This window comes from Scyliorhinus canicula, chromosome 1 (assembly GCF_902713615.1).
Source record: "Scyliorhinus canicula chromosome 1, sScyCan1.1, whole genome shotgun sequence".
Taxonomy (NCBI): domain Eukaryota; kingdom Metazoa; phylum Chordata; class Chondrichthyes; order Carcharhiniformes; family Scyliorhinidae; genus Scyliorhinus; species Scyliorhinus canicula.
Genome location: NC_052146.1, coordinates 70,069,273 through 70,096,591, shown reverse-complemented (window position 1 = coordinate 70,096,591; position 27,319 = coordinate 70,069,273). Strand labels below are relative to the sequence as shown.

Below are 27,319 nucleotides of genomic sequence, written 5' to 3'. Positions count from 1 at the left end.
GGCGAGAGAGGCCGACGTCTTGGTCTTTGCCTCCCTGGTAGCCCGGAGGCGGATACTGTTAGCGTGGGGGGACTCTAAGCCCCCAAAATCAGAGACCTGGGTCAATGACATGGCTGGCTTTCTCAGTCTTGAGAAAATCAAGTTCGCCCGAAGAGGGTCAGTGCTCGGGTTCGTCTGGAGGTGGCAGCTGTTTGCCAACTTCTTCAGAGAAAATTAACTGTCAGCAGAGAGGAGGGGGGGGGGTTAGTCGAGATTACTGTTCTAGGAAGGTGGGACCTGTGAGGGAGGTACAGGATCATTGCACTATGTTTATAGTTGTTTGTATATGGTTTATTGTTACTGTTATAAAATCTCAAATGCCTTAAATTAATATTTTACAAAAAAAATAACTGCTTAATCCGCGAGTCTCCTGCTGGGGGCTCCGAGGTGTACAGCCCCTCAGAGAAGGTCTCAAAAACCTGTTGACCTTGTCCGGGGTTCCGCTACTAATTTGCCTCTGCTATCCATAATTTGGGCACTCTCCCTCGTGGCTGCCTGCTTTCTCAGCTGGTGAGCTAGTAGGTGGCTGGCCTTGTCTCCGTGTTCATATAGGGTCCCCCGTGCATGGCGGAGTTGGTGCACTGCTTTCCTTGTGGAGATCAGATCAAAGTCCATCTGTCGCATTTTCCTCTCCGCCAGGAGCACCACAGTCGGGACCTTGGAGTATCGCCAGTTCACCTCCAATATGGAGTCAATTAGTTGTTGCTTAGCCGTCTTCTCTTCCTTGTCCCTTCGTGCTTTAAAAGCGATAATTGCTCCCCTGATCACAGCCTTCAGCGCCTCCTAGAATGTGGAGGTTGAGACCTCCCCATTCTCATTATTAGTAATATATTTGTCTATGGCCTGTGATATTTTCGCGAAAAAAGCCTTATCGGCCAGTAGGGCTGTTTCCAACCTCCATTGGGGGGAGGTAGGCACGGCCCGTCTCCAACCTCACATCCACAAAGTGTGGAGCATGGTCAGAGATTACTAACGCGGAGTACTCCGTCCTCACCAGCCATGGAAGCACCGATTTTCCCACTACAAAGACGTCGATCCGAGAATATATACTTGGGAGAAGAAGGAGAACTCCTCCCCTGGGTGGATGAATCGCCGTGGTCCATCGCCCCCATCTGCTCCATATATAGATCGAGTTCTTTCGCCATGCTGGAGGTCTTTCCTGTTTTTGGAGTTAGATCTGTCTGTCCGTGTGTTCTGTACGCAATTGAACTCTCTCTTGCTCTCGCTCTCTCTCTCGCTCTCTCTCTCACGCGCTCTCATGCTCTCTCTCTCTCTCTCTCTCTCTCTCCAACGTCCAAGCGCTGCTTTTGGATTGGCTGTTTCTGAATTATCTCGATCCTGACCTTGCATACCACACAATTAGAAACCGTAACTTTGCCAATGAATTGCTGGGAACCCATTCTTAGAAAATAAAAATTCACAGGGCTGGTTTTAAAAAATAAAATAAAAATGTGGTGATTGAAAAAAGCCCAGTGATTGAGAGATTTGTGCTCAGCAGGAAACCAACATGACCAAGTCAGGTGGACATCTGTAAATGTGGAGAAGAACTTTTCGCACATATAGTTCATTCTTTAGCTTGCAATGTTGTTGTTTAAAGTAGAAGAGAATGAAGTGTCAGGCCAATGATGGCAGTGTTTACATGGTACAGGTTCATTTTAACTTGTAAATTTAGAAACAACCCATGTTTATGTTGTTATATGGTAACTTGTGTGGAGGAATTTGGGTCATGCCCTGAACTGATAACTATCTGCTTGGGGTGTGGGGAGCAGGGGTGGGAGGTTAGTGCACTTGTAATACTCAGTGGACTTCGTATCTTTATGTATGTGCCACTTCTGTGTTTTCTTTCACTCCCTAGTTTTGATTTATTGTCCTGTTTATGTTCTAGCAAGTGTTTATGTGCATACTTCAATTTCAACAGTGGTCCAGGCCCTGTGACTTTCTACCTCGAATATAATTCCTGCCCTGGCTAAATTGTTGGATTTGCTGCCTTCCCATCAACAGTGTATATGAGTTTTTGCTAGCAGTGAAATTTATAATTCTGCTGAATGAGTTTGATTTGCAAAACCCTCTAATTCTATGCACTTAAGGTTGATTATTCTAATTGTGATGCACCAATCTGTTATTGTTATAAGCTGAAACAGTTCATTTGAAGGATGTCTGTTTTCTTTGTGTGAGACATTAACTGTAGCTGTTGTTGCTAAGGCATCTGCTGTTCTGAGGTGATTGTTGTAGTGCTGACTGCTTGTTTTGCCTTCTCGCTGAGGAACGGGGAGTGGTACAGCACAGACTTAAAAATGGAATGATCATATTTTGGCCAAACAAAATTGCCTGAAGTACTCTGGCATTTTCTTCCCATGTTTTTGTTCAATGTTACTAGGCATCACTACCTCTTGAAAGTTTGAACAAATAGTATTAAAAAAAATGCAAGACATACAATATTGTTGGAGGCTAACCCAAGCCTGAGGCTGTATAATACCTACATGAAGCTAAATATGTGTTGTCAAATGGTCCCCTGTGGTCTTGGGAATTGGAGAGTAAATTCAAGGTCACAAAAATATAGTGGTGGAAAGGGATTTGGGAAAAGTGACTATGTTAAAAGTAAATCCTGATGTGTGCTTTTGCAAACTTTGTTGAGTCTCAGATGAGGAAGGCTTTAATGGTTGCAGAATCATCATTTTCTGCCGTTTGATTTCTTTCCTAAAATTCTCAATCATGAGAATCCTGGCACGTACACATACAGAAAGGAAACCTTTTTTGTAGATAAATAAACCAGGAATCACTTTGTTAAAGGACTTGTAACGTTGCTTGTTCTATAGCTAAGCAGTTGGCAAATTACACTCGCAGTACCCCTGAAAATGAGATTCTCAAAGGAGTACAAACAATAGGCTCCAATTTTGTGGGCAGAAATACAACATACTTTCAGATGAAACAAAATGATCAAAGATGGTCACAGAATTGGACATTAATGTGTGTGTATATTACATTTGTTATTGTTGGTGGGGAGACTTCCTCTATTAATTGACAAATGTTGATAACTAGAAAATAAACCATATGAGGAAACCAGTAGATCTGCATTTGTTCCAAACTAAACATAGAAGGAACCCATAAAGAATCCATATAACACTCTAGATGAGATCTGTAATTGATACATAACACCAGGTTCATGTTCTGGACCTGTGTTAAGACGCAGTTTGATAGACCCCAAAGAAAATGGTCGTACTGTAATTTTGTACTGCTTGGTGTCTGCTTTTGGAAGCATTTGACCATTAAAGCTCAATTATCAGCCTGTAATCAAGGACTACATAATTTCCTCTCGGTATTGGTTGATGCCTTACCTAATTGAGAGGAATACCATCAATGATGGATTTTTGCACTGTTCTATGTAGCCTGTTCAATATGATGGAAGGAGTGTCTCCATTGGCTTCAATGTAGACAGGTTGGAACGGTGGGTTGGGACAGTAAATAGAGGTAGTGTGTTGTAAATGCTTTGGGAAGCAGGAAGTGAATATGTTAGGTTGTTTCAAGGTGTGGAGGGAATGTGCAGGTGCGAAGAGGGAGAATTGGACTAGGGAGGGAAAGAAATGGGAGTAGGGAAAAGAAAATTTCTTGTGCTGCTGCACATCTTTCTGCAATTCCATTCCAGCTTGCCTAAATAATGGAGTTGATTGAAACCCTTTTCTGTTTCCACAGTTTCCAGATGTTGCGGGATACGTGGGATTTGCAAACCTTCCCAACCAGGTCCATCGGAAATCAGTGAAGAAAGGATTTGAGTTCACATTGATGGTTGTTGGTAGGTGATGCCACCTGAATGCATACTGTTGTAAAGTCTATTGTCTAGTTTAATTGCTGCAGTACATTGTTTTTTTTTGAATGAGTGTTAAGACGGTACAGCTTTAACATAATTTTGAAAGTGCAAAGCAACATTTTTTTTCCAAAAGTTAAAATAACGCAATGGCCCAAAACTTCCATTCCGCTGATGGGATCCCCAGGACGTTTCCACGCAAGGGATGCATGGTAATTGCTTGGGAAGTTGAAACTTCTGATGGACGTTTACTCTTACTCTGATCTGGGAAGCATCCCATACTCCGATTTAAATCGAAGACTTCAGATGGTTCCAACTCTCAGCAGAATTGTCGGAAGGATTAAAACAACTTTAAAAAATATATATTTTTATTGAGCTTTATACACTTTTATATCGCAAATTCACAAAGTCAAACAAAACCAACACCTATATCAACAAAAGAAGAAGTTCCGACTGATGACTGTAACAATAGTCCCCTTCCCCATGACGAATATACTTCTCTTGCGGACTTTACATTGCCAGACTTGGCCAAAACACACATTTACAGTGGTTTATGTACAGTGTGGTTCAGGCATTAATTTGCCAGCAAACCAGTCATTTGTAGTTTTCCTCCCCTCTGCCTGTCCCTGTATTCCTTTTGGGTGCTTTATTAGTTGCTGGCTACGAACCGGTCATGAAACAAGTTGGTGAATGGCTTCTACCTCTTGTGAAAGCCTTCTTCTGACCCTCGGATGGTGAACTTCATCGTCGCCAGCCTGAAATTCCGTCAGGTCGGACAGCCAGTCTGTAGCCTTGGGTGGTGCTGCCAATCGATAGCTGAGCAGGAGTCTCAAACGAGTAATCAGGGAGGCAAAAGCTAGGGCCTACCTCCCTGTGAAGAGACCTGGCTGCTCTGATACCCCGAACACTGCCACTAGTGGGCACGGCTCCACCCTCACCCCCTCTAAGCCTGGACATGGCCTCAAAGAAGGACGACCACTACCCAACAAGTCTGGAGCATGCCCAGAATATGTGGGTGTGGTTGGCTGGGCCTTCCTGGCACCGTTCGCATTTTTCCTCCACCTCTGGGAAGAATCTGCTCATTTGTGTTCTCATTAGGTGCGCCCTGTGCACCTTTAGTTGTAGTAGGCTCAGCCCGAGACATGTGGAGGTGACGATTGCCCTGTGCAGAGTCTTCCCCTATCTCCCTGCTTAGCTTTTCCTTTCACTTCTCTTTTTTCTTGTCCAAGTGTCTGCATTCTTCTTCTAACAGTTGTCCATCCTTGTCCGAACAGTTCCCCCATCCTAGGTCGCCCGCGTTTGCTAGTCTTTCTAGTAGTGACTGTCCTGGTATCTATTCCCTTGCAGAGGAAGTTTTTAACCTGTATGTACCTCGGGTCATTCCCTTTCAGGAGCTGAAACTTCTGTGTGAGTTGCACCAGGGTTGCTACTTTACCATCTGTGTACATGTCCCTAACTGTCTCTGTCCCCTCATTCTATCTCCAACTCTTGAAGAAGACATCCATTATTGTGGGAGTGGACCTGACATTTTAGCTCGTCTGAAGTTCTGCCTCATTTGATTCCATGTTCGGAGAATGGCTACTACCACTGGACTTGTCGCGTATCTGGCTGGGGGAGGCCACACTCACATGCGCACACACACACACCTGCAAGGGAGAGTGGGAGTTAGTTCCAACTCTGCAGGTCCTTTTTAACTTCCTCCACCTGATATCAGGTTCCACTTGTGGATCGTATCCAGTCATGAACTATTTGGTTCCCCAGTTAGCGTAATTTGGTCTGGGCCAGTTTGAACAGAAGTCGAACCAGGATCCCAGGCACATGAGGCAGTAGTGCTAACCAGTGTGCCACCATGCCACCTTTGCTCTTACTCAGGTTAAGCTTGTAATCCAAAAAGGCTCTGAACTCCTTCAGGAGTTTCATTATTCCTTCCATAGAAGTCAGGGGGTTCAACATGTAGAGGAGCAGGCCATCTGCATAGAGTGAGACTTATGCTTTCTATCACCTCTTTGCTGCTCTGAGCGTGATCGCCAGGGAAAACAGCAGCCCATTAAGTCTGCACCAGCCCTTGGAAAGAGCACCCCTCCTAAGCCCCATGCCTCCACCCTATCCCCTTTATCCCAGTAACCCCACATAACATTTTTGGACACGAATGGCCAATCCACTTAACCTGCACATCTTTGGACTGTGGGACGAAACCGGAGCACCCGGAGGAAACCCACGCAGACACTGGGAGAACGTGCAGACTCCGCACAGACAGTGACCCAAGCCAGGAATCAAACCTGGGACCCTGGCGCTGTGAGGGGCCCAGGTTCGATTTGCTGAAGAAATAGGGCGTTGGTATTTCTTTTTAAGAAAAATAAATTTAGTGTACCCAATTAATTTTTTCCAATTAAGGGGCAATTTAGCATGATCAATCCAGCTACCCTGAACATCTTTGGGTTGTGGGGGCAAAACCCACGCAAACACGGGGAGAATGTGCAAACTCCACATGGACAGTGACCCAGAGCTGGGATCGAACCTAGGACCTCGACGCCGTGAGGCAGCAATGCTAGCCAATGCGCCACTGTGCTACCCTGGTTTGGTATTTCTAAAATAAAACTTTATTATGAATACAATTTTAACTTCACACCCAAACAGCACAGCTTACAATTACATCTTAAACACGATTTAAGGGCGGCATATGTTTAGTACTGTTGCCTACGACGCTGAGGACCTGGGCTCGATCTCATGGAACCCCATCCATTCCCTCTACCATAAATGGCATCCCCCCCAAATTAGCCCGCTGTGCCAGCTCATTCACCGGGAATACCTCTTTTCCCTACATTCAGCTTGTACCCTGAGAACCCTCCAAACCTCCCCAGTAGGCCAATAATCGTTCCCATGCTCTCCAACAGAACCAAAACATACAGCAAGTGATCATCGTCATTGAGCGACACCAGATGCTCCCTCTGTCCCATATAATCCCCCGCCATTCTGCCGCACCCCTGAGAGCCATCAGCAATGGCTCTATGGCCAGTGCAAACAGCAGCGGCGACAGCGGGCACTCTTGCCTCATACCCCTGTGTAAGTCAAAACTTCGTGAGCTCATATCATTCGTCCTCACCCTCGTCCTTGGTGCTACATACAGCAACCGTATCCATGCCGTAAATCTCGAGTGAAACCCAAACCTTCCCAAAACCTCAAACAAGTACTGCCACTCCACCCAATCAAATGCCTTCTCCGCGTCCATGGACATCACCACCTGCGGTACCAGAGACCCCGACTGATTCATCACCACATTCAACAGCCATCTTATATTACGCGCGAGCTACCTGCCCTTCACGAAGCCTGTTTGATCTTCTGTACCACCCCGGGGACACACTCCTCCATCCTTCCCGCCAACAACTTAGCCAATACTTTCACATCTGCGTTCAATAGTGATATGGGTCTATTGCATCCAAAGCACATGATGTCGACTTTCGGGGGCGTGACCTGCTCTCTGCCTCCCTTCAGGCATGATGTGGCGATGCCGGCATTGAAGTAGGTTGAGCACAGTGAGAAGTCTGAAAACACCAGGTTAAAGTCCCAACAGGATTGTTTCGAATCATGAACTTTCGGAGCACTGCTCCTTTCTCAGGCAAAACATAATTTAAAAAAAGAACATGACCACAGCAGTCGCTGCGCTCTATACCAGGCCTTTTCACCCTTAAATTGCCCAGTACTTAGAGAATCCAATATTTCTAAAGTCCTCCAGTCGTCACATCCTCCTGACATCCCACTCACAACGCTTCTTACACCTCCCTTCCTCTATCTTACTTACCTAACCATACACACTTGCCTTCTCTCTGGCCTCTCAAAATGCCTGGAACTTTTTAAATTACCTGCTTTACGGCAGATAGTGCCATAAAAAAAGTGGTGTGACTTCAGTTTCCCCAGTGTTGCCACACTGCATGGAAAAGACCAGGGAGCTGATACACTGCACATTTCTTAGGCCAAAGTTGAAGGTGAGGTGAAAAATCTTCCACTCCGACCAAGTACTTAAAAAGGAACAGATGGGCAATCCCACTGCGATTGCCACTCTTTGGAAATTCTGGTTTAATGTTTATAAATGAACGTGTCAGGGAATGAGTGTGAAGAGTGTGCCTATTGACTCTCCAACTGCTTGACATCTAAAAATGGTGGTCATTGTTCCTGTTGTCATCCACTCTTGGCAGTGAGAAACTAGATAGTGGCATTGCTGTTGTCTTGAATGTGTACAACTTGCAGTGCAGGAAGTGACCTTGCAGTGAATGGGTTTAGAGATTAAACCAATTTTTAGTTGTGTGTAGCTAGAATAAGATGTATAGAAACTTTTGTGTGGGTACATTGTTTTAAAAAAAAAAAAAGTTTTTCACTCTGCTTTGCCAAGTTGACTGAGTATAGAATAGCTGTGAATGGGTGGGGCTGATACGTCGGCACACTAGTCTGGAATGTGCAGTAGTTGTGCAGTAGTAACAGTCTAGTCTGTTAGCACTCATCGTTATTACTGTGTTAGACCACTGCAACTTCGGCATTTGCTCGTGTGCAGTTATATGCTGAAATCTGAAAGTTGATGTCACTGATATCCTGCTCTTTCACAGTGCCTACTGTTGCAGTCATGGGGTGTCATAATATCCACTCATGTATATCATGAGATGCAGACAGGCAGTGATTGACACAGGATAACCAATGAACACACACGACACAGAACAACCAATCAACAGACAGGACACCACCACTATAAAGCCCACAGAGCATTAAGGCACTCCCTCTCTCACAGGACACGGCTAGGGAGATAGTCGCAGTGCACAGGCCAATGAACATCATGACCATGTGAAAGGGAGCTAGTCTGGTCAAGCCAGTAGGAGGTTATCAGTTAGGTTAATAGAGTGTCAACCCACAGCAGATTATGTACAGCAATCAACAGGTTCAATAAAACACAGTGTTGGACCATCTCCTGTGTCGGAAGCCTGTTTCTTGTTTTACTGCATCCAGTTGCAGTCTATGTTAGACCAACACAGATAACACATCATGGTACCAGAGAGCTAATAACTCTAACGAACATACCTCGAGTGAATCTGCAACGACCAACACGCAGCCATCCAGCGGCATGGAAAATATCCAACCTCCTCCGCAACTCCGGATTGCCGGCAAACTCGGCACCAACTGGAAAGTCTTCAAACAGAAGTTCCTCCTGTATATCGAGGCCTCCGACCTCGAGGCAGCATTGGATGCCCGAAAGATCACGCTGTTCCTGTCGACTGCGGGGGACCACGCCATCCACATCTATAACTCGCTCACGTTTGCCGATGGCGAAGACAAGACAAAGTTCAAGACGGTTCTGCTGAAATTCGACAACCACTGCGACATGAGGTGAATGAGAGCTTTGAATGGTACATCTTCCAACAGAGGCTTCAGGGTAAGGATGAACCTTTTCAGTCCTTCTTGACTCATCTCCGCATCCTAGCGCAGTCATGTAATTATGACTTGACGGCTGGTTCCATGATCCGGAATCAGATCGTTTTCGGGGTCCAGTCCGACTCCCTGCGGGAGCAGCTCCTCAAACTGCAACAGTTGACCCTCTCCCTCGCCATCGAAACGTGTGTTGTCCATGATCATGCCAGGAATTGTTACTCCCGCATCAGGGCGGCAGAAAATGCAAAACTAGTCTCCCATGAGGCAGAAAGGGTGCAGGCCATCGCAAAAATGCAAGGGCTGAGCATCGAGGAGAGTGGCTGTTTTGCGTGCTTTTCCTGGCTCCCTACGCATGCGCGCCATAACCGGGTGGACGATAAGGCCGAAAACCCTGATGCGCATGTGCAAACGTCGGCCGAACGCACTGCGCATGCGCAATGGCGCATAGAACGCGCTGATGTCAGCGTCATGATGTGACCAAATTGTGGCTCCGCCCATTTAAAGCGGCAATGTCTAGCCAAAGGAAGGCAATGTCTACAGTGTGGAAAGCCTGGGCATTACGTGGCCTTATGCAGGTCCGCTCCACCGACCAACAGCCAGCGATCCCAGCTGCAGCGCAGACATGTCCGCTGCGTACAACAAGGCATGCAGGATTCGGATCCCGACAGCCCAACCGACCCCGATGCTGAGTGCCTCGAGTCTCCATACCGGGTGGGCATAATCGCCACGCGCGAGCTGGCCTCCACAGTGCCTGCAAACCGCCTTTCAATCCTCACTGTGGATCCTGACGGCAAGTAATGTGCTGTTGTCACGGTTAACCGATTTAAATTGAACACCGATTTAAATATCACAGTCGGACCTCGACAGCATCCAAAACCAACCTAGCATTCTTCCACCAGCCTGCCAGTGCCTTGACTATAATAGCAATGCCATAGCTGCCAGTGGATCGTGTCAGCTAGGTGTATCTCGCAAGGCAATCAAAGTGACGTTACGATTCGAGATCGTCCAGCCTGACGAGGCATCCCTGCTCGGTGCTCGCGCATGCAAACTCCTAAATCTGGTTCAGCGCGTCCATGCCATGTCCTCTGCACCGGCGACTGCCTCGCCCAATGTAAATCTCCAGGCTGAGATAGACGCCATTCTCACGCAATACCACAGCGTGTTTGATGGAATGGGCACGCTCCCATATTGTTACAAGATATTGCTCAAACTGAATGCCATCCCAGTCATCCATGCACTGCGCCGGGTGCCGGCCCCTCTCAAGGATCGTCTGAAATCGCAGCTAAAAGACCAGCTTATCATCTCGAAGGTCACGGAACCAACAGACTGGGTCAGCTCCATCGTCTGCGTCAAGAAGCCCTCTGGTGAACTCCGCATTTGCATTGATCCCAAAGACCTGAATCGCAACATCACGCACTACCCAATCCCAAAGTGGGGGGGGGGGGGGAGTTAAAAGGTTTGTTTCTTGGGGTCGGTTTGCAGGTTTGAAGGAGCTGGGAGCGGAGTATGGGCTGGAGCAGGGGGAAATGTTTTGATACATGCAGGTTCAAGTTTTTGCCAGGCGTGGCGGGGGGACCTGTTGGAATTCTTGACTCTTGAGAAGATTAAGTTTGAACTGAGGGGAAGGATGGAGGGGTTCTACAATTCATAGGCGTTACTCATTATGCACTTTCAAGAATTGGATAACATCGAACATTAGTGTGGGAGGGTTGCGGGTGGTCGAGGGACTGTGTGTGTTAATGGTGACTATGGGTGATTCCTGATTCCTTTTTGTCATTTGTTTATGTGAACATGCGGGCAGTTGTTTGGGGATTGGTCAGAGCATGGGATTGTTGTTGTTGATATGGGGATTGACATTATATTTGTTACTGCTTAGTGTTTATTGTTTGTGGGCGCAAATTTGGGAGAAAATATGAAAAAGGAGGAGAATAAAAATATTTTAAAATTTTTTTTACCAGAAACCATTTCTGTCCTTCTGAAAAATAAATTGAACTGTGCAAGCTGTTCCTTTCTATTCATTTCTAGCCTTTTCATTCTTGTTTTTTCATTCTCCTTTTAGATTGTGTATGATTCTCTTTGCCCTGCATTTGATCATTATGTGTCAATTTTGCCTTGTCCTTTCTTTCAGGTGAGTCAGGTCTTGGAAAGTCGACATTGATCAACAGCCTGTTCCTGACTGACCTCTACCCTGAGCGCTATGTACCTGGGGCTGCAGGTGAGTCAATTATTGGAGAGTTTCATCAAACTATAACTCCGTCACATAGGCGAGGTATCACAAGAACAATATCTTGCATATTCAATATGCAACAGAAATGGTAGGATTTAATTGCTGATTTTTACAGCATTAATTATTCTAAGCTGGGGCAGAAGTTCAGATGTTGCAGTTGGGCCTCTGAAGAAAGTAGGGAGAAAATAGCCAGGATCTCTGCCCCTGATAGATATCGAGTGATCTATCCTGAAATGTGTTTGTTTAGGGATGTAAATTGAGGGTTATGACAGTGCATAGCTGAATAATCAACCTGCACTCACAATCCAGACCTAAACAGGCCAAATAACTTGTTTAATGTTTAAGATCTGGAGGTGATATTGAAGCTGCACCCCAGAAAAAAATTGACCCTTTCTGCGAAGGAAAGGTGGAAGAATTTTGCTGTGGGGAAAGTTTAAAAAAAAAACAGCTATGGTGCATTTGGAGCTGCTGTTGAGGTTTTCCTAAAGTGTTTCAGCCTTGTTTGGATTTACAGGTCAAGGCTGAAGAGCTATCTATCATGCTGAAATCCTGTTGTTGAGTGCAATGTGATAGCTATAGTACTGGTTATCAAAACTCCACCATATGTTTGGAGTTAATGTGATCTTTTCAAAATATCATTGTTTTTCTCAGATAATTCGATAATTTCCTGCAGCAGAGGCGTGCGAGATGGTGCCAAGTTAACTAAACATTTATGTTGGACCCTTTAGTAGTTTAAAAAAAAACAACCTCCCTCCTCAAAAAGCAAGATAAATCATGAATAGATAATAAACAACAAATATTGAGTCAAATGGGAATAACATAGGATTCGCCAGAGAAGTGCGATCTCCATGTACAACGATTGATGTGAAGATACTGACAAATAATTTGGTCCATTGTGATCTCTGATTCTTTTCAGCATACCCTGACTGCAGATCCTTAAGTGCTCGTAGGAATTTCTTCAAAGTTGTAAATTTGCACATTTGAGGAATATTGTACTGAATGAATCGGATCGTAATTTATCTGTTGCATGAGTCAAAATGCCACCTCTCATTCCTGTCCTCCGGTTGGGAGTTAACTGCAGGATTGATACTTTCCAGGGGAGAGACCATTAATCTTCACCTATTTCTTTCATTCCACAGTGAACTACATGGCAGCCTGTCCTCAGTGGAATGATTTGTGGAGTTGGACATAGTCCAGTATCCATGCCATTCTTACATTTCAGGGGGGATTTCTAAGAGAGATTGTAAAGAACCTCGGATCATGTGATGCAGGCTATCCTCAAGTGATTCTGGCTGTTACAAAAATGCAATATGACCAAAAATCCTGGTGGTCGTGACTATAAATCTTTTCCTCTAGAATTGAAAGAGTAAAGAAAAGCCAGAAGTGTTTAAGAACCAATATGCAGTTTAGCTACAAAGTGTTTGGATGACAAATATTTTTTAAAAATCAATTGAATAAGAATTACAGGCAATTCAATTGAACATGGATGATAGATACAGTATATGTAAATGTGATTGTATATTACTTTTGAACCTCAACTTCCAAGGAAAGTTTACATATTAAATTATGGATCAAATTTCAAACAAAGCCTTTCATGATGTGGCTCTTGGAAACTATTGATTGCTTTAGGGATTGAGTCACAATGCCACTAGTTATTTATTTTATTTTTTTAAATTTAGAGTACCCAATTATTTTTTTTCCAGTTCAGGGGCAATTTAACGTGGCCAATCCACCTAACTTACACATGTTTGGGTTGTGGGGGTGAAACCCAAACCCAGTTTGTGTGGAGTCTGCACGTCCTCCCCCTGTGTGCGTGGGTTTCCTCCGGGTGCTCCGGTTTCCTCCCACAGTCCAAAGATAGAACATAGAACATAGAACGATACAGCGCAGTACAGGCCCTTCGGCCCTCGATGTTGCACCGACATGAAAAAAAAAACTAAAGGCCATCTAACCTACACTATGCCCTTATCATCCATATGCTTATCCAATAAATTTTTAAATGCCCTCAATGTTGGCGAGTTCACTACTGTTGCAGGTAGGGCATTCCACGGCCTCACCACTCTTTGCGTAAAAAACCCACCTCTGACCTCTGTCCTATATCTATTACCCCTCAATTTAAGGCTATGTCCCCTCGTGCTAGCCACCTCCATCCGCGGGAGAAGGCTCTCGCTGTCCACCCTATCTAACCCTCTGATCATTTTGTATGCCTCTATTAAGTCACCTCTTAACCTTCTTCTCTCTAACGAAAACAACCTCAAGTCCATAAGCCTTTCCTCATAAGATTTTCCCTCCATACCAGGCAACATCCTGGTAAATCTCCTCTGCACCCGTTCCAAAGCTTCCACGTCCTTCCTATAATGAGGCGACCAGAACTGTACGCAATACTCCAAATGCGGCCGTACCAGAGTTTGGTACAGCTGCATCATGACCTCATGGCTCCGGAACTCAATCCCTCTACCAATAAAGGCCAACACACCATAGGCCTTCTTCACAACCCTATCAACCTGGGTGGCAACTTTCAGGGATCTATGTACATGGACACCGAGATCCCTCTGCTCATCCACACTACCAAGAATTTTACCATTAGCCAAATATTCCGCATTCCTGTTATTCTTTCCAAAGTGAATCACCTCACACTTCTCCACATTAAACTCCATTTGCCACCTCTCAGCCCAGCTCTGCAGCTTATCTATGTCCCTCTGTAACCTGCAACATCCTTCCGCACTGTCTGCAACTCCACCGACTTTAGTGTCGTCTGCAAATTTACTCACCCATCCTTCTGCGCCCTCCTCTAGGTCATTTATAAAAATGACAAACAGCAACGGCCCCAGAACAGATCCTTGTGGTACGCCACTCGTAACTGAACTCCATTCTGAACATTTCCCATCAACTACCACTCTCTGTCTTCTTTCAACTAGCCAATTTCTGATCCACATCTCTAAATCACCCTCAATCCCCAGCCTCCGTATTTTCTGCAATAGCCGACCGTGGGGAACCTTATCAAACGCTTTACTGAAATCCATATACACCACATCAACTGCTCTACCCTCGTCTACCTGTTCAGTCACCTTCTCAAAGAACTCGATAAGGTTTGTGAGGCATGACCTACCCTTCACAAAACCATGCTGACTATCCCTAATCATATTATTCCTATCTAGATGATTATAAATCGTATCTTTTATAATCCTCTCCAAGACTTTACCCACCACAGACGTTAGGCTCACCGGCCTATAGTTACCGGGGTTATCTCTACTCCCCTTCTTGAACAAAGGGACCACATTTGCTATCCTCCAGTCCTCTGGCACTATTCCTGTAGCCAATGATGACCTAAAAATCAAAGCCAAAGGCTCAGCAATCTCTTCCCTGGCTTCCCAGAGGATCCTAGGATAAATCCCATCTGGCCCCGGGGACTTATCTATTTTCACCTTGTCCAGAATTGCCAACACTTCTTCCCTACGCACCTCAATGCCATCTATTCTAATAGCCTGGGTCTCAGCATTCTCCTCCACAATATTATCTTTTTCTTGAGTGAATACTGATGAAAAGTATTCATTTAGTATCTCGCTTATCTCCTCAGCCTCCACACACAACTTCCCACCACTGTCCTTGACTGGCCCTACTCTTACCCTAGTCATTCTTTTATTCCTGACATACCTATAGAAAGCTTTTGGGTTTTCCTTGATCCTACCTGCCAAAGACTTCTCATGTCCCCTCCTTGCTCGTCTCAGCTCTCTCTTTAGATCCTTCCTCGCTTCCTTGTAACTATCAAGCGCCCCAACTGAAACTTCACGCCTCATCTTCACATAGGCCTCCTTCTTCCTCTTAACAAGAGATTCCACTTCTTTGGTAAACCACGGTTCCCTCGCTCGACCCCTTCCTCCCTGCCTGACTGGTACGTACTTATCAAGAACATGCAATAGCTGTTCCTTGAACAAGCTCCACATATCCAGTGTGCCCAACCCTTGCAGCCTACTTCTCCAACCAACACATCCTAAGTCATGTCTAATGGCATCATAATTGCCCTTCCCCCAGCTATAACTCTTGCTCTGCGGGGTATACTTATCCCTTTCCATCACTAACGTAAAGGTCACCGAATTGTGGTCACTGTCTCCAAAGTGTTCACCTACCTCCAGATCTAACACCTGGCCTGGTTCATTACCCAAAACCAAATCCAAAGTGGCCTCACCTCTTGTTGGCCTGTCAACATATTGTGTCAGAAAACCCTCCTGCACACATTGTACAAAGAACGACCCATCCAATGTACTCGAACTATATCTTTTCCAGTCAATATTAGGAAAGTTAAAGTCTCCCATAACAACTACCCTGTTACTTTCGCTCTTTTCCAGAATCATCTTCGCCATCCTTTCCTCTACATCTCTAGAACTATTAGGTGGCCTATAGAAAACTCCCAACAGGGTGACCTCTCCTTTCCTGTTTCTAACCTCAGCCCATACTACCTCGGAAGAAAAGTCCCCATCTTGCATCCTTTCTACCACCGTAATACTGTCCTTGACTAGCAGCGCCACACCTCCCCCTCTTTTGCCCCCTTCTCTGACCTTACTAAAGCACCTAAACCCCGGAACCTGCAACAACCATTCCTGTCCCTGCTCTATCCATGTCTCTGAAATGGCCACAACATCGAAGTCCCAGGTACCAACCCATGCTGCCAGTTCCCCTACCTTATTTCGTATACTCCTGGCATTGAAATAGACACACTTCAAACCACAGACCTGAACACTGCCGCCCTCCTGCGAAGTCAAAACTGTGCTCCTGACCTCTCTACTCTCAATCTCTCGCACCCCAAAACTACAATCCAGGTTCCCATGCCCCTGCTGAATTAGTTTAAACCCCCCCAAAGAGTACTAACAATGTGCGGGTTAGGTGGATTGGCTATGCTAAATTGCCCGTAGTGTCCTAATAAAAGTAAGGTTAAGGGGGGGGGTTGTTGGGTTACGGGTATAGGGTGGATACGTGGGTTTGAGTAGGGTGATCATGGCTCGGCACAACATTGAGGGCCGAAGGGCCTGTTCTGTGCTGTACTGTTCTATGTTCTATGAGGAGAATATGCAAGCTCCACACACAGTGACCCAGAGCCATTAGTTATTTTGAGTATAGATGGAAGGGGTTGTACTTGAGCTGCTGAGTTTTAGTATGTTAACTATTAATTTTACAGAAAAGATCGAAAGGACAGTCCAAATTGAAGCCTCAACAGTGGAAATTGAGGAGAGAGGAGTCAAACTTCGTCTGACAGTTGTGGATACACCAGGATACGGCGATGCTATTAACAGTCAGGATTGGTAGGTTCCCAGTGAAATAATGTAGAATTAATTCTCAATTGTGAATGCCGTTGTTAGGCAGCTGAAGGTTCACAACTTTCATTTTAATTTTAGTGTGGGAGTAAATACCGGCAGTTAAAAATGTTTTTTTCTAATAAGGGGCAATTTAGTCTGGACAATCCGTCTATTCTGCACATCTTTGGTTGTAGGTATGAAATCATGCAGGCATGGGAGAATGTGCAAACTTCACACGGACAGTGACCCGGTCCGGGACCCGCCGCGAGTCAGCACTGCTAGCCACTGCGCCATTGAGCCATTCAATACCGGCAGTTATGTACTGGAATTGAGTTCTCAAATGCTGTCTGCATTGCGATAAACTTAACTGTATTGTTAATAGATTATCTGAGGAGTTTCTGTATTTTAATGTGGTTTTTGGTTGTTGAATACCAAATTTGGATGAGGCACTGCCTAAGATTGGATGTTTAGAATCATTAATTCATAGAAATTTACAGAACTGAAGGAGGCCATTACACCCATTGTGTCTGTGCCTGCCGAGATAAAGAGCTATCCAATCAAATCTCACATTTCGAGCTGCAACGAGGGTTTTTCCCTCTAAATGCACACACAGCAGCCCAAATTTTCTCTATGATCACTGGATATACCTTTCTGCTAAAGGAAACTGGTTCTTCGTTCCCATTCATTCTTATTCCCATCATAATTTTATGCACCTCAATTTAATTTTGACCTCTGCCTCCTGTTTGAAAGAAAATAACCCCAATCCAGTCAGTCTTAACTGCTTGTGAAAATTCTTCATTCCTGGCAACATCCTTCTTTGGTGCAATCATATCCTACCATGTATTGTGGTGAGCAGAACTGTATGCAGTTCTTGAGTTTTGACCTAACTAGTGCTTTATACATATCTAGTAGTTTTACTTCTTGTATCCTATTTGCCTCTTCACCAGGGATCTGTGTTCCTGCACTCCCATGGTTCCTTTGTTTCTCTGCATAGCTCAGTCCTGCAAATTGTTTTATATTACCTGGTCATGTTTTATTCTCCCCAAGTGAAATAGCTTGATTCCATGTGCCACTTCTCTGTCTACCTGATCAATCCATCTTCCTGCAATCCACCAACCACGCATCCAACTTTTATATTACCTGCAAACCTTCTTAATCTTACCCCCCCGTACATTATTTTTGAGACCAATGACAAAAAAGGGACTTGGTCTTCAGCCCATAGATCCCCAACTTTAAACAGCCTTGTAGTCACAAACATACTCGCTGACCATAGCCTTTTGTTTCCTGCCATTGAGCTGATTTTGGATCCAGTCTTTTATTTCCCATTGGATCCCATTTTTACTTGTCAGTTTGCCATTTGGAACCTTATCCAAAGAATGGCTAAAATCCATGTAGGTTCCATTAAACCCTCATCACATTCCTTGTTACTCTCTCAGAAAATTCAACTGAGTTGGTAAGGCACGATGTTCCCTTAACAAATGCACGCAGATTAACTCTCTAAGTGCTAATCATTACTGTTCCTCAGAATTTTTCCCCCATTACTTTGCCCACCACCAGCCTCAGAAACACACCTCCATTCCTCAGAGCAAAACCCTAAAAATGAAACAGGCACAGGTCATGGTTCAAAAAAATAAAAACGGACCGAGTCTCTCCTATGAGTGACATCACAGCCTGCCTAGATGGCACAGCTTGATCACTGCTTTAGACACATAATCTGGATATGTTAACCTAAATTCTTCTAATAACATTACTGCAACAGACACACAATACAATATATATAAAGATGCCCTGTATGCATCACACTAATGACAAAACGTTACTGAAAAATGAATGCTTTGAGGACATAAAACATAAGACAGTGGTGGTGGTGGGGGTTAGGGGAGAGATTAGATTTTCACTTTCCCTTTGTTCCATTACTATTTTGGAAATTTCCGAAGAACTAGAATGGGTCAATGTCTGTAGGAATAAAAATTTACTTTTCTGTTTGCTTCAGAAAATAACGAGTGAAGATGAATTTACTTCTCTGGTTGTTGATGGGTACAATTGCTTCTGAGAAAATGATCCAACAAGAAAATGTTGATGCATTCTAATTGATTTTGATTGGTGCCTTTAATCTTCAGGTGTCATGTCTGTCATTGTTCAGCCTATTTTTAATTAGTTTAGTCTGAACTTCTTGACTTTAGTGTATTGACTGGTAACTGTATGGTTGGTAAGGAAATCCTAACATAACAAAGTTACGGGTAAAAAGGCCATTTCAAAGCTTCCTTGTGCTAATTCTGTTTTCATCTGCAGTATTTGTATGTTACCCATTCCTTCTTCCAGTAAGCAAGCCACATGTTACTGTTGAGTTTTATTTGGTATTTTTCTGCTCTGTTGCATACTTAGTTTGAAAATTATGCTGCAAGACCTTTACTGCATCAGCTTCTTCGAAGAAATTCTGAAACTAATAGACCAGAAAAATAACTTTTTCTTTCCTGCTGCATATGGAAATCTGGTTGCAAATTTAAGAGATTCCTAAAAATGCACCATTAGAGGATTTGAATCTATTCCTGGTTGGAATCTTGAGCCAGTTTTGTGGGAGGAGATTAAGTTGGACAGAAGATTTGATGGACAGACATAAAAGATTGACGTGACTTGGGCATAATGTAGTTATGCATGTGAACCATACACCCAAAAGCCTTTTAAGACACAGTCTTGTTTTATGCTTTTCTATGTCTGATTTCTGTTATGTTAGTTCCTAATTTATCCTGTCCGTGCTTATACTATGCTCATTGGCCTATTGATTTAATCTTTCCTGTGAGACATTTTGTCTTTAGCAATCTGGGGCTACTAATAATACATATCCTTGGAAGTTTTTATTGTATTTTAAAATGTCGAGGAGGTTTGTCAAAAATGCTCTTGTGATCTAAATTCATGCTTGGCTAATAGTACAGTAAGAAGTCTTACAACACTAGGTTAAAGTGAAACAGGTTTGTTTCGAGTCACTAGTTTTCGGAGCACAGCTCCTTCCTCCAGGTGAATGATGAGGTGGGTTCCAGAAACACAGATATAGACAAAGTCAAAGATGCAAGATGATACTTTGAATGCAGGTAATTAAGTCTTACTAGTCCAGCTGGAGCAACTGGAGGGAGGGATACTGTGATTTTACATAGTGATGAGCATCATAGCTCCTATTTTACATAGTGATGAGCATTTCTAAATAATAACCAATAAGTAGACAAGTTGCTTTCCCTTCTTCAGTCTGCATATTTTGTTGTTTAAAATTCTACCTTCCTCACGAACCAGTATTTCACTATTTTGATTAGCAGAGCACATGGAACTGGTAAACTAGAACGGGCGGCGTGGTAGCACAGTGTTCAGCACTGCTGCTTCACAGTGCCAGGATCCCTGGTTCGATTCCTGGCTTGGCTCACTGTTTGTTCAGAGTCTGCACATTCTCCCCGTGTCTGCATGGGTTTAGTCCGGGTGCTCCGGTTTCGTCCCACAAGTCCTGAAAGACGTGCTGTTCGGTGAATTGGACATTCTGAATTCTCCCTCTGTGTACCAGAACAGGCACTGGTATGTGGCTACTAGGGAATTTTCACAGTAACTTCATTGCAGTGTTAATGTAACAATAATAAAAGATTATTATTAACTACACAATGTAAATACATAGGCAGAGATATTGGGTGAGCATACGGATTGTAGTACTACTCAGTAGAGACGACGCGTGAAGAGATCAGTTCAGTCGATAAGAGGATGATTCAAGAGAGTGGTAACAGCGGGGAAGAAGCTGTTTTTGAACCTGTCTGTATTTTGGGGGGGGGGGGGGGGGGGGGAAGGAAATGTATGAGTCAATTGATGGGAGGTGGGTTCGCATGATGGACTGGGCTGTGTTCACGACTCTCTGTGGTTTCTTACGGTCTTGGGCTGAGCAGTTGCCATACCAGACTGTGATGCAGCCAGATAGAATGCTTTCTCTGGTGCATCTGTAAAAAGTGATGAAAGTCAATGTAGACATGCCGTAGAATTTCCTTAGTTTCCTGAGGAAGTATAGGCGCTATTGTGCTTTCCTGGTCGTGGTGTCGACGTGGGTGGACCAAGACATATTGTTGGTGATGTGCACACCTGGGAATTTGAAACTGTGAACCATCTCCATCCCGGCACCATTGATGCAAACAAGGGTGTGTACGATACTTCACTTCCGGAAGTCAATGACCAGCTCCTTAGTTCTCCTGACATTGAAGGAGAGATTGTTGTCAGTATACCGTGCCACTAGGTTCTCTACCTCTCTCCTTACTCTGATTCACCATTCGAGATCTGATCCACTACGCTCGTGTCATCAGCAAACTTGTAGATGGAGTCTGAGCCAAATTTTGCCACACAGTCGTGTTTATGGGGAGTATAGTATTGGGTAAGTATGCAGTCTAGTGTGGCCCCTGTATTGAGGACTATCGCGGAGGAGGTTTTGATTGTTTCTCCTTACTGATTGTGGTCTATGGGTCAGGAAGGCGAGGATCCAGTTGCAGAGGGAGGGAGCTAAGTCCTAGGTTTTGGAGTTTTGATATGAGCTTGGCTGGGATTATGGTGTTGAAGGTGGAGCTTTAGTCAATGAATAAGAGTCGACTTAAGCGTCCTTGTTATCAAGATGCTGCAGGGGTGAGTGTAAGGCCAGGGAGATGGCATTTGCTGTGGACCAGTTGTGGTGGTGTGCGAATTGCAGTGGCTCAAGGCATTCTGAGGGTACGGAGTTGATGTGTCTCATGTCCAACCTCTCAAAGCATTTCATAATGATAGATGTCAAGGCCACCGGACAGTAATCTTTGAGGCATGTTGCCTAGTTCTTCTTTGGCACTGGTATGATGGTGTGAACCTCGGAACGGAGTAGGAAGAGGTTGAAGATTTCCGCAAACACACTTGCAAGTTGGTCCACACAGGATTGGAGTGCACGACCAGGGACTCCATCAGGACCCGTTGCTTTCCGAGGGCTCACTTTCAAGAAGGCCAATCTGACTTTGGAAACTGCGACGGTAGGTATGGGTGTGCCCAAGGCAGCTGGGGCAGTCGACAACAGTTTGATGGTTTCCTGCTCGAATGGAGTATAGAATGCATTGAGTTCATCGGGGAGGTGTGCGCTGCTGCTGGAGATTCTACTCTATTTTGTAGCCATTATGTTGTTTAAACCTTGCTACAACAAACGCCATGGGAAGTAGGGACGAGGGGCCCATGGCAAGGAGATACGTCATGCCGACGGGGGGGTGGGGAGGGGCGAGGCAAAGCCAGCCCCCTCCCCCCTGGCAGGAGCACCCAGGAAAAACAACCCAATGCCCAAGGGCCCGCTCCAGGTGGGAGGCCAGGCCCCGGCACGAGGGAACGGGAGTACTGGAGAGGGGAGAGGGGAAGGGGGACAGCAACCTCCGAGCGGGGAGCCACCGTGCTAGCAGGAAAGCTAGCGAAGGGGGCGCGCAACAGAGCAGGGCCGCAGCGCACCCCCAACAGGGGGGAAGGCGCCAGGCAGGGGAGGGGGGGGATCACCCATCAAAGGTGGGAGAGCAAATGGGGACAGGAATGGGGGAGAGAGGGGCAATGGAGGGGTACACAGGGGTATCCCCGAAAGGGATAGAGCGGGGGGGGGGGGGCACTCGGGGGGCGAGAGACCAGGGAGGGGAAATGCAGGGACGAAGGGACAAAAGAGGCCAGAAAGGGAATAGGGCCACAAAGTGCCACAGACAAGGGCTCGAAACAGGGAACTGCTGCAAACACCCACCCAGTACGGTCTGTGGGTGAAGGGGCCCCCCGGAGTGCAGGGGGCTACCCGCGTGGCGGACACACAGTGGACGGCCATGGCGGGTGTCCCCGGGACAAGGGGGAACCCCGGAGCGCAGGGACCCGACCGCATGGGGAGAGCAGTGATAGTGGACATCCTGGACGGCCCCCTAACAAAGGGAAACCCCAGAGGGCAGGGGCGCGTCCACCGGACAAATATGGTTAACCCCACAGGAGCAAGGGGGCAGAAGCCCCCCACCAGAATAGTCACCTGGAACGTAAGGGGACTTAATGGCCCAGTGAAGAGATCTAGAGTCCTCACCCACCTTAGAAACATGAGGGCCGACATAGTCTTCCTCCAAGAGACGCACTTGAGGGAGCAGGACCAACTGCGGGTAAGAAAGGGCTGGGTGGGACAAACCTATCATTCCTGTTATGGGGCAAGGGCCAGGGGGGTGGCGATCCTGATTGGCAAGAGGACAATGTTTAGGGCGACAAAGACGGTTACGGACCCAGGGGGACGGTATGTCATGGTCAGCGGGGCCCTGGATGGGGCGCCGGTAGTCCTAGTTAACGTGTATGCGCCCAACTGGGACGACACGAGCTTCATCCAAAAGACCATGGCAGAAATCCCGGACATAGCGACGCACCGACTAATCATGGGGGGGGACTTCAACTGTGTACAGGACCCAACGACGGACAGATCAAACCCCAGAACGGGGAAAACCTCAAACATGGCAAGGGAACTCAGTCACTATATGGAGCAGATGGGAGCAGTAGACCCCTGGAGATTCGCCCACCCGGGGGAGAAAGAATTCTCTTTCTTCTCCCCAGTACACAACGTGTACACCAGAATTGACTTCTTTGTGGTGGGGAAAACGGTGCTTCCAGAGATAGACAAGGTGGAATACTCCGCAATTGTGATATCAGACCACGCCCCACACTACATGGATGTGCGGCTAGAGACGGGAAGGGCCCAGCGCCCCAAATGGAGGTTGGACGGTGCCTTACTAGCTGACAAGGCCTTCAGCGAAAGGATAGCGCGGGCCATAGCGGAGTACACTGAGATCAACCAAAACGGGGAGGTCTCACCCTCCACGTTCTGGGAAGCGCTTAAGGCCGTACTAAGAGGGGAAATCATAGCCTACAAAGCGCAAAGAGATAGGGAGGAAAGGGTGGCTAGGCAGAAGCTGGTCGACTCCATACTGGAGGTAGACCATAAATACTCCGAGGCCCCGACCGTAGAACTCCTGGCGGAGAGGAAAGAATTACAAAGGAACTTTGACCTGCTCTCCACCAGGAAAGCAGTACACCAACTCCGCCAGGCACGCGGGGCCCTATACGAACACGGAGACAAAGCCAGCCGCCTGTTGGCCCACCAGCTGAGAAAGCAGGCAGCCAGCAGAGAAATTGCGCAAATCAGAGATACCAGAGGCACGTTGGAAACAGAACCAGAGAGGATTAACAAAACCTTCAAGGCCTTCTACCAAGAGCTGTACACCTCAGAGCCCCCAACGGGGAAGGCTGGGATGAACCGGTTTCTTGACGGACTGGACATACCAGTTGTGGGAGAGGGCAGAAAACGGGATCTGGAAGCACCACTAGCACTGGGAGAGATCATGGACAGCATTAGCTCCATGCAGGCGGGGAAGGCGCCGGGACCGGACGGATTCCCGGCGGACTTCTACAAAAAATTTGCGACAGCGCTGGCCCCGCACCTGCGGGAGATGTTCACAGACTCGCTAGCTAGGGGCACATTGCCACCCACGTTAGCACAGGCCTCAATCTCGCTGATACCTAAGAAAGACAAAGACCCAACGGAATGTGGGTCATACAGACCCATATCTCTGCTGAATGCAGACGCCAAAATACTGGCCAAAATCCTAGCCAAGAGGCTAGAAGACTGTGTACCTGAGGTGGTCACAGAGGACCAGACGGGCTTTGTCAAAGGTAGACAGCTTACCGCGAACATCAGGCGCCTGCTGAACGTGATAATGACCCCCTCCGGGGAGAGAACACAAGAGGTGATCGTCTCCCTGGACGCAGAAAAGGCCTTCGACAGAGTCGAGTGGAAATACCTCATAGAGGTACTGGAGCGGTTCGGGCTTGGAACAGGGTTCACCGCTTGGGTAAAGCTCCTGTACAACGCACCCATGGCGAGTGTACAGACCAACAATACCAACTCCCAATACTTCCAGCTGCACAGGGGCACCAGACAAGGATGCCCACTGTCCCCGCTGCTGTTCGCACTAGCAATTGAACCGCTAGCAATCGCGCTCAGGGCAGCAAAAAATTGGAGGGGGATCCGAAGGGGAGGTAGAGAGCACAGAGTCTCACTCTATGCGGATGATCTGCTCCTCTATATCTCGGACCCACAAAGCAGCATGGACGGAATCATCGCGCTCCTGAAAGAGTTTGGAGCCTTCTCGGGCTACAAACTCAACATGAGCAAAAGTGAGATCTTCCCAGTACACCCGCAAGGGGGGGGGGGGGGGGCAGCACTAAAGGGGCTGCCGTTCAATCAAGCCCGACATAAATTCCGCTACCTGGGGATCCAAATAGCCCATGACTGGAAAGGGATCCACAAATGGAACCTCACCAGCCTGACGGAGGAAGTTAAAAAGGACCTGCAAAGATGGAACACACTCCCGCTCTCCCTCGCGGGGAGAGTTCAGACGATCAAAATGAACGTACTGCCCAGGTTCCTCTTCCTGTTTAGATCCATTCCGATCTACATCCCCAAGGCCTTTTTCAAAGCGCTGGACAAACTCATCATGGCGTTCGTATGGGGGGGTAAAAATGCTAGGATCCCAAAGAAGGTCTTACAAAAAACAAAAACCAGGGGAGGGCTAGCCCTCCCGAATCTACAATTCTACCACTGGGCAGCAACAGCCGAGCGAGTAAGGGGATGGATCCAGGAGCCAGAGGCTGAGTGGGTGCGTGCGGAGGAGGCCTCCTGCATGGGAACCTCCCTCCGGGCCCTCGCCACGGCAGCACTCCCATCCCCACCCAAAAAACACTCCAGCAGCCCAGTGGTGACAGCCACCCTCCAATCCTGGAACCAACTGCGGCAGCAACTTGGCCTGACCAAAATGTCGAACAGGGCTCCCATCTGCAACAACCATAGGTTCACACCAGCACTGACTGACGCCACCTTCAAAAGGTGGAGGCAGGACGGGGGGACACTGACAGTCAGGGACCTATACACGGACGACAGGATCGCAACACTGGACGAACTGACAGAGAAGTTTCAGCTAGCTGGGGGGAACGAGCTACGGTACCTGCAGCTCAAAAACTTCCTACGAAAGGAGACAAGGACGTACCCACAACCGCCACGACAGACACTACTGGAAGACCTACTGGACGCAAGTATCCTAGAGAAAGGGAACTGTAGTGACATGTATGACCGACTGGTAGATAGGGACGACACCGTACTGGACGCAACAAGAAGGAAATGGGAGGACGACCTGGGGATGGAGATAGGGTGGGGACTCTGGAGCGAAGCACTGCATAGGGTCAACTCCACCTCCACGTGCGCAAGGCTCAGCCTGACGCAACTAAAAGTGGTACATAGAGCCCACTTAACAAGAACCCGTATGAGTAGGTTCTTCCCGGAGGTGGAAGACAGATGTGAACGGTGCCAAAGAGGCCCGGCCAACCACGCCCACATGTTCTGGTCTTGCCCCAGACTCGTGGAGTACTGGACAGCCTTCTTCGAGGTTATGTCCAAAGTGGTGGGAGTGAGGGTGGAGCCATGCCCGATAGTGGCGGTCTTCGGGGTTTCAGAACAGCCAGATCTATTCCTGGGGAGGAGGGCGGACGCCCTTGCCTTTGCCTCCCTGATCGCCCGCCGTAGAATCCTGTTTGGCTGGCGGTCAGCAGCACCGCCCAGAGCTGCGGATTGGCTGTCCGACCTCTCGGAATCTCTCCAAATGGAGAAAATCAAATTTGCCATCCGAGGGTCGGACGACGGCTTCCACAGAACGTGGGAGCCATTCATGCAACTGTTCCGGGACCTATTTGTGGCCAATGTACAAGAGGAAGAATAGTCGGGGGAAGGTAGCGGGAGGGGCTACAGGTTCGGTACGGGGGTTCGATGGCTAGCTAAGGCCCAAAACCAAACTAAATAAACATGTTGGGGGGGGGGGGGGGGGGGGGGGGGCGGGCGCAGTTACTACTACGAAGATGCTTACCTGTAAATATGTATGTTAATTTTTGCGTGTTTGTTTGTTGTTTTTTTTCTTTTTTTTTTTTTTTTTTTTGTTCTTTTTCTCTCCTAACAATTTGTAATTTGTTCAATATAAAATATGAAAACTGAATAAAAACATTTATAAAAAAAAAACCTTGCTACAACCAATGAGAGTCTGTGTTGTTAGTCTGTGACTTTAGGTTATTCTGGCATTGGCTCTTGGCATCCCTGATGGCATTGCGTAGGTTGTACCTGGATTTCCTCTATAGGTCTGGGTCACCTGTCTTAAACGGCTCAGACCTGGCCTTCAGTAGAGAGTGAATCTTCTGATTAAACCATGGTTTCTGGTTGGGGAACATACGTACTACCTCCTTTGGATTAGGGCAGCTTTGAGTTTCCTTCCAAGATGTACACCACCCTGACTTGGAACTATATCTCTGTTCCTTCACCAATGATGTTTCAAAACCCTGGAACCTAGCTTTGTGGGTGACCCTGGATCAAATTGACAGCAGTTCAAGAAGGCGGCATATCACCACTTCTTTCAGGGACAAGTAGGGAAGAGCAACATTTGCTGGCCTTGCCAGAAACACACATTCCATGAAGAAATTGGAAAG

The 27,319-nt window shown here is 46.7% G+C and overlaps 1 protein-coding gene across 3 annotated transcripts in view; it reads left to right on the top strand.

Annotated features, from left to right (window-relative positions):
• The window catches only part of zgc:63587 (uncharacterized protein LOC393431 homolog), a 183,321-nt gene that overhangs the window by 32,340 nt on the left and 123,662 nt on the right, over window positions 1-27,319 (top strand). For all 3 annotated transcript variants that reach the window (XM_038792952.1, XM_038792947.1, XM_038792958.1), the window contains 3 exons: window positions 3,730-3,829; window positions 11,382-11,468; window positions 16,654-16,777. In XM_038792952.1, the coding sequence (XP_038648880.1) occupies window positions 3,730-3,829; window positions 11,382-11,468; window positions 16,654-16,777 (311 nt within the window). The remainder of the gene's footprint in view (window positions 1-3,729; window positions 3,830-11,381; window positions 11,469-16,653; window positions 16,778-27,319) is intronic.